The sequence below is a fragment of the Podarcis muralis genome, chromosome 13, assembly GCF_964188315.1.
Source record: "Podarcis muralis chromosome 13, rPodMur119.hap1.1, whole genome shotgun sequence".
Lineage (NCBI taxonomy): Eukaryota > Metazoa > Chordata > Lepidosauria > Squamata > Lacertidae > Podarcis > Podarcis muralis.
Genome location: NC_135667.1, coordinates 15,362,056 through 15,370,221, shown reverse-complemented (window position 1 = coordinate 15,370,221; position 8,166 = coordinate 15,362,056). Strand labels below are relative to the sequence as shown.

At 46.6% G+C, this 8,166-nt stretch overlaps 1 protein-coding gene across 2 annotated transcripts; it reads right to left on the bottom strand.

Moving 5' to 3' along the window:
- Nucleotides 1-4,342: 4,342 nt before the first annotated feature.
- Nucleotides 4,343-7,149, bottom strand: VKORC1 (vitamin K epoxide reductase complex subunit 1). Of its 2 annotated transcripts, XM_028704199.2 has the most exons (3): nt 6,873-7,111; nt 5,970-6,079; nt 4,343-5,092 (listed from the first exon to the last, which is right to left on the bottom strand). In XM_028704199.2, the coding sequence occupies exons 1-3, from the start codon at nt 7,040-7,042 to the stop codon at nt 4,863-4,865; spliced, it is 510 nt and encodes a 169-aa protein (XP_028560032.2). In that variant the 5' UTR covers nt 7,043-7,111; the 3' UTR covers nt 4,343-4,862. The 2 variants fall into 2 exon arrangements, with proteins under 2 accessions (XP_028560032.2, XP_077774089.1); XM_077917963.1 differs by lacking the exon at nt 5,970-6,079 and having other exon boundaries at nt 6,873-7,149.
- Between the last annotated feature and the right edge of the window lie 1,017 nt (nt 7,150-8,166).

Sequence of the window (8,166 nt, the reverse complement as noted above, 5' to 3'; positions counted from 1 at the left end):
AGCGCCTCATGGGAAATGCAGTCCGTCAATGAGGCAAAACAGGGAACAAGGCAAGCTGAAAACAATTCCTGCTAAAAGACGGGAAGGTATAAGGCGGACGTTTTCAGCACATTTTTGGGACACAGGTTAACTGCTGTGTTTAAAGAGGAGCACCTTACAAACCAACCAATGTTATTATGGTGTGAGCTTCATAATGCAGTCACGGCAGCATGGTGTAGTGGTTAGAAATGTTGGACGAGAGCCTGGGAGACCAGGGTTTAAATCCTCATTCAGTCATGATGCTCACTGGGTTACCTTGGGCTCATCTGTCTCTCGGCCTAACCTGCCTCTCAGGGAGGGAGCCATGTATATTCCAGCTTCTTGGAGGAAAGGTGGAATATCAGTAATAAATAATAGTGCAAGGGTTTGAGTGTGCTTATGTATCAGATGTGTGCATCGGAAAACTGGTCCCCCACTACGAAGTGCACATCTGAAGCCTCTGACAAGAATCAAATTCAAACCAGAGTATTTGTACAAGAGAAGACGTGTCAAATAATTTAAATTTTAGCTGACACGCATCGTGCCGCAACAAGGAACTTATTTCACAAATGAGATGCCTTCCCCTTTTAAAAACAACAACACACAGTTAAGCCTGGCCTATGCAGAATTCCTATGCCAATTGCCACTGGAGTTTGGGCTATAAATGTTAGAAATAAATAAATGCGTTTTGGCTTGCCTATCTCTGCGAAGGATGGCCAGGTTGCCAGGATACGGAGGTGGAAACTAATTTCCACATGTACCGGTATATAGGATCGAGCTCTTAACTGTAGCATAAACATTTCATGAGCAGTGAGCAGTGAAGTGAGAGAAGGCTACATGGCAGGAATGGGGATGATGGTTAAAAGAATAATTATAGTTCCCTTCATGTTTGGGAGACAAATGCAACCCTAAGCACTTAGGAGTCACACTGGAACATAGGAAGCTGCCTTATATCAGATAGTCAGCCCTTTGGTCCATCTAGCTTACGCAGGCTGGCAGTGGCTCCCCAAGGTTTCAGGCAAGGAATCTTTCAAAGCCCTACCTGGAGATGCCAGGGATCAAAGCTACAACCTGGGGAAACCCAGCCAGATGGGCGGGGTATAAATAATAAATTATTATTATTATTACTTCAGCATGCAAAACTGATGTTCTCCCACTGAGCTACATCCCTTTCCCATTGAGTTCAATGGGACATACTCACAAGTGTGCCTAGAATTTTAGACAGAACAAGGCTAAAGTGAGGCACAGCTTGAATTGTTGGTAATATTTGAAACACTGTTGACTCTTGTATTATATTATCTTCAGTGACAAAGCTGGGGAATCAGAGAAAGCACTGGAATTACTCAATAAGCTAGCTCAGGTGTTGACTATGAACAAGTTACACTGCCAGAGTGGGGCTGAAATAATGTCGACATTGTGAAAGTCCCATCAGAGGAATGGTAGGCACAGCTGTGAAGTCACAATCCTTTGGGATGCAAGCATATGAGGATCATAGAATTGTAGGGTTGGAAGGGACCCTGAGAGTCATCTAGCCCAACGCCCTGCGATGCAGGAATTTCAACACAGTCTCCCAATTTGAAACCATAACTGGATGAGTGTTACATTGTGAGCAATCTTGACATGGCAATCACTACAAAAGTCCAACAGGTTGCAAGAGAAGATTTCTAAAACCCCAGAAGCCCCCCGGAAGAACATTGGGAAGATCAAGAAGGGACTGTTCAAAATGAAGGACTTTAAAGAGATGCTTCTGAAGACTATGTGTCTCTGCTGAGAAACAAACTTCTGCAGCTAGAACAGGAGCAGCACAAGCGCACTCTTGTCAGAGGTGGTTAAATTCAATGGCACAACAGGATGTTTGCTTCCAGCTTATAAGCATTGCTTCTGCTGCAGCTGAAACATTTTGTTTTGATTGTGTGAGGAGAGGGTACCTTTCTAAACCACAGGCTGCATGTAAGGCAGAATGTCCTGTTATTGGCGAAGCCATGCATAGACTGAGAGTCCAGTGAGCTGATCCCAGACTGTTCCTTAGGGGCTGAACACTTTGTGGAAGAGACGAGCCAGTTCTACAAGAAAGCAGCAATTTGCTCATCTTCTGATTTGATGCTGGAAGAGTTTCCATTGGATTAGGCTGGGAGAGATGTGTCCAGTGCCCAATGACAGTGGGTTCCCAATGCGCTGTTCAAGCTCCATGCCAAGCCAGGGGGCAAATCTAGGCTGCCCTGTTCACAGTACACACTGTACATACATGAAGTGAATTCAGAACATGCCTAAGAGTTGCAAAAAAAAAACAAACCTCAAAAAACAAAACAAAAAACACTCAAGAAGAATTAAGTTGAAATGTCATCCTGGTGATAGACAAGGACAAAGAGGGCAATTTCTGCAGTGACAGAACCTTCACTGTGGTCACAGCAGCTTTGTGGGATTACGTTCTACTGACAATCAGGCACCTTCCATTTTCTCTTTCAGAAGCCTACCAAATACTTTTCTACTTAATGCTTCCGTCAACTAAACTGTTATTAGTTTTGCCTGTGGATGACATAGTGAAGAAATCTTGTATGTTGCATGATACTGTTTTACTGAGGGTTGTTATGCATCTGTGCATTTTGTTCACCACTTGGTTATTTTTTATGAGCAAGCGGTCTATAACTTCTCATAAAAAACTAATATGGAAAGGTAGGGTATCAATGTCATATTGAAAATGTAATAATCTAATGGGTGGATTTGTGTGACCCTGTCTATCCCTGCAAATTCACTTTTAAAGACTTTATGAACTTTTTCTGAAAAGCCTGAAATTAAAAATGAGGTACCACCACTCTTGCCCCGCCCCACAAAAAAAAATGAAAGCTAGGAATTCAAGAGGCTGCTTTCTCCAGAGATTTTTTTTTTGTTTTGTTACAGAGGTTTTTCTTTCTGCCAGGATTGCTATTTTAAATTGATCAGTCAGTTTAACCAAATGTCCTGTGACTGATGGTTGTTCAGTGCTCTTGATTATCCGGGAAACAAAGCAGTGTGGTGGACCCTATTAATACAAGCACTTATTTAAGGCAGCACCTTAGAAAAAAAACAATTCCCTTTTATGTTTTGCGCAGGACTCACTACGTCTTCTAAGATGCTACCTGACACAACAACACTCAAAAGCAAAGTACATTCAGAAGAAAAAGTCGTGTTTGTTTTTGTTCATATGTAACTTTATGCGGATTGAATCAATCAAGACTCTCATTATCAATCATGATTTCTTGCATTAGGTGGCAAGCTGTTTTCTTTCTTGGATGGCTCTATTGTGCTTCATACAAAAAAACTATTTCATGCTTACTTTCAGACTGTTATCGGTGGCTACACAGTGACCCCTGCAGTTGGCTGGGAGTACATACAGAGAAATATAATCACCATTTCGAATTGGGGAAAAATTCCGGTAAGTCGTTCACTTTCGACTTTATATATGCCAGCCATCGCCAACCTGGTGTTTGCCAGATGTTCTGGACCACAACTTCCATCAGCCCCGACCAGCTGCTGGCTGAGACTGAAGAGAGTTGCAGACTCAGGCTTCTGGAGAGCCCCAGGGTGCTTAAGTCAGCTGCATGGTCCCGTCCCCCCCACTACACAGATAATTCTAATGCACAAAGATGTTTTAAGGTCTACTCTGCTTCACTTTCTCTGAAAATGGGTATTGACAGCTGTGCTGGAAGCCTGTAGAAAACAAAGTGAAAAGTGGCTGCTTGCCCATCTTTTGCCAGACCCAGGTTTTTTTGGTACCTAAGGCTGCAAACCCAAATTTCCCACCCCACTGTAGTGGTACAAATATAATGGCAAACATGTAGTGGTGCTCATCAAATGTTGCTGGGCTCAATCAGCCACAGCCAGCATGGCCGGGGGGTGGGGAACGGGACTAGAGTAAAAAAACAACTCGAGGGGCCATCCTTGGCCTTGCGGTTTCAATCCTAATGAAAATAATTTACAGTTTGCTACCTTTTTAATGGTACCTCACAATCTGTGGCTTGCCTCAGCCTTCCTAACAGAAGGGCCCTCCTGTTATGTAAAAGGCAGCTGTTATTAATGATGGGGAGAAAGGATGAGCTTTAGTTTGTGCTTCAGTAACTAAGCCAAGCCCAGTCACACGTTGGTTCTGCCCAATTTTGTATCTATTCAGTGCTCTTTTTCAAAAAGGAAAAATGGTGCTGGTACTCAACATGAAGTTGTTGCAGTAAGTGCCACACTTTTTAAACATGGGGGGAGAGAAGTGCCCGTACTGCACTCTACTTGCGTATCCCCAGGAAAAAAAGCATTCTATTACAACTGAGAAGAGACATAACAGCTCTCAATTCAATGCTTTTCAAAGTCATCATGAATAGCTGTATTTTACAAATTGCTCTGTATACATTTTTTTTCTAAAAAGAGCTATAAAAATAAGTTTTGTATTAAAAAGAAATAAGGAAAGGAACAAAGGGCTTGATTTACATATCTGTAGGTCAGCCCAACCAAAAACTGCATCCATTTAAGTTCCAAAATGGAGGTTCATGGGCTAATCTGAATGGAGTCCGAAGGGTCAGGACAAGTGGAATGCTGATCTCATTGATTTCTGGGAAGACGTTTTCCAAGCTGGAAGAGCATTCAGGTGATATAGAAGCAGATTAACGGGTTGGATGCTGACCAAGCTACTTGCATTTAGTTCCCACTGGAGTCCATAAGACTAATGACAAACTTTTCGCCTTGAATTTCAATGGGACCTAAGCGCAATGAATTTGGTCCAGATCCAAACAAGCGCTTAAGGAAACACCAGAGGTAGGCAAAACCCCTGGGAAACCTTCACCCTCGCAGGACTTCCCAGTCTGAGGTGCCGCCTTCATTCACTGCCTCTTGGCTTTGGCCACGGGGTGCTTCCAGGCCTGGTTGAGGTAGGCGAGGCGCTTGTAGTTGAGCAAGAGGAGGGCAAAGTTGAGGAGGTAGGTGCTGATGCAGACCACGCAGAAGTCGTGGAGCACAAAGAACAGGATGTAGGCCAGGTACAGCGAGCCAACTATGGAGACGACCGAAGAGCCCAGCAGAGCAATGGCCGCCAGGCCGCTGTTGGAGAAGCCTGTGTGGATGAAGGGGTCTGGGTTACTTTTGTGTTCAGCTGCAGAAGGGGAAATCATGCTGGCAAGATGGGATTGAAAGCTAAAACCGGCCTCCAGCCTTTCAGCTGACCAGCCCAATTTTGGATTTCCAATCCCCACCTGTGAATCATCTGAAGGAAACAAAGGTTTTTGACCATACACATGAGAATGTCAACAAAACGTTGCAGTATATCCTCCCTCCTAATGTTCTTGTTCAGGGTTCTGGTTAGCCCCTCCCTCCAAGCAGGGCATTCCATTTTCTCCACCCATCCCATTCAGTGTCTGTCTCCCCCCCCCCCCCCCGCACCTCTTTAGCTGCCCCTCTACATTCTGTAGCTACTCAGCATGCTTGGTCCTCTCTGTTTGGGGCTGCCCCTAGAGTTTGCGTTCTTTAGATTATTATTATTTTTGTATACTTGCAAACCCCCAAAGTTCCCCTCTACACATTCCTCTCATTTCTCAGTGGCCCTATTTTGGCTCCACTTCTTTGAGCACCCTTCATTTTAGTCCAGCATTCTGTTCTCTCACTGGCCAGCTGTGGAAGACCACAAGCAGAACTTGATTGCGACAGCACTTTCCCTGATTCCCTTGACCTTGTATCCAGAGGTAGTACACTGGAGGTAGTGCAGAGCAGGAGTGTGCAACAACTCTGGTCTGCCCCGAATTACTAAATGTTGCTAATACCTGATGTAGTTGTCAGGGGAGGACATCACACCTGGTAACATACAGAGTTGAAAACATGGGCAGCTAGATTCTCCTCTGCCCAGTGTTTGGATTGGATGCTGTGTTAGCGACACCCGTATCCATGTGTGGACACCTGTGTTCTCTTTGACGCATCCATCTGCATGTGTCACTCACCCAGAAGGATTTGCAGGGTGTAGAAAGCAATCCCAAAGACGCTATTAGGCTGGTTGAACACGCTACGAGGTCCCAGAAATGTGGCCACCAAGCCAAAACCACGACCCCACCTGTAATGGGAGGAGATGGTGCAGAATGTTAGCAATAAACAGTAATTATGATTCTTAAGTCTTTATAGAACACTGTGGATTGTCTAAGATCATGCAATGACAGTGTCTGATTGGCTGCCTAAGGCAAATTGGGCCAATATAAAGAAGCATCTTACCAATGTTACATCTTTTATAGACCACAGGAGGCCCATTCTGCGTCACCTCCAGCATACATAAGGGACACGTCATCCCCCTCATTCACATTCTCCAGTCAAATAATAAAGGGTCAGTTACCCTGGGGACGTCCTTCCTGGCTGTTTACAGAAGATTAGGCGAGCATCCCCGTGACTTCTGCTAACGATTTCCCCCCTCCTCTCCGGCCACCCGTTAAGAGACCCCTTTCTCAATTGTGCTGCAAGCGGGAAGGATTCAGAAGATCGATTGCAGCTTTTCAGCGGAACTGAGAAAACTCCAGGACAAATAATACTTTCCTAAAAGAAGTGGAATTTAACCCAACACGGGCAGGGATAGTCCACACCTTGAATTCCACTGGGTGGTAGGGAGAGATTTCAACCCTTTGCCTTTCGTCCCGAGTAAGCGTGCCAATTGCACAGGGTCAGGCTGCAATCCCACGCACGCTTACTCGGAAGTAAATCCCAGCGGGACCTCTTTTTGGAAACAAGCACGCGTGGGATCCGGCTGTGCGCCGCGGGGGCGGCGGATGCCACCAGGGTGCAAATCGCAGGAGATCACCCCACAATGTCTGGGGCTCCTGGCGGTGGAGCAACCGGGTGTGTGCGGGGCATTCATTCACCTGGAAGTGAAAACGCGGGAGCAGCTGACGGCTGCGCTGATGTCGCACATGGCCCGGTAGGCGGCGTCCCGCTCCTTCGAGGTCTCCACGTGGAAAGCGTAAGCAGACAGCGCCAGCCCCGTCGCGCAGAGCAGGAGCCGAGCCGCGCGCTCCCAGCCGGGCACCGCCATCGCCGCGAGCGAGAGGCGCAATGGGCCGCTTCCCTCTTGCTGGACGGCGCGCCCCTTCCAGCCTGGCGCTGGAGACTTGAACCGACCCTCATTGCGCACCGATCCTGCCAATCAGGCACAGCCTCCATTCAGCGAGCAGCGGGCGGTACGAGAGGCAGCAAGGCGTGCCGGGAGTTGTAGTCAGTGGCGGGAGGGGGGGCAGGGCGCGTGGCGACGTGGTCGTCCTGTTTACGTGTCCAACGCCCTCCAGCCGCCTGCAATCCAGGAAAGTTTATGCCCCGATCCAACTGCTGTTGCGCAATGGCACTGCATGTTTGCTGTGAACCTATTCAGCAGGATTAGGGCAGCAGGTGCAGGGAAATGTGGTACAGGCTTAATCGTTAAATATATATATATATATATATAAGCAGCATAAAAACTATATAGCCCACCAATCATAATAATCTATTTTCTCCTTTTCAAAGTAACTGATTCATTTGTAACTGAAAAGCAATAAAATACAAACTATAACCATAGCCCAAATAAAATTAATCTGGAGCCAAGGCATTAAAAGCAGTGGCGTAGTGTGGGGGGTGCAGGGGGGGCCGGCCGCACCGGGCGCTACATCTGGGGGTTAGGGTTAGGGGGCGCAAATCCACGGGTTAGGGGGCACAAATTACTTGCCTTGCCCCGGGTGCTGACAACCCACGCTACGCCACTGATTAAAAGGCTTAGGAAAATAAGGCTAGTATGGCTCTCAGTTAGTCTAAGTTGCCTTTTCTCCATGCCCCTTCCTGCCTGGACTTCTGCAACACATTTATTGCACATACATTGCCTAAAAGACGCTCCAGAAATTTCCTTTTAATTCAGAGCACAGCTGCAAGATTTGTAATCAGGTAGAATGAGTATACTGTATCACTTTGAATGGGGCTATGGGCGTAGCCAGGATTTTTGTTGCGGGGGGGGGGGCAGAATCTCAGCTATGTATTTTTATAGATTGCCGGGGGGACGGGGACACAGCTGCCTCTCCCCACCCCACTCCTTGGGCCCAGAAACAGTGTAGTTGCAAGCTTCACTGGCTCCCAGTCTGCTTGGGGCTCCAATTCACAGGTTGGATTTTGGCCTTCGAGGCTCAGGAGCAGGGA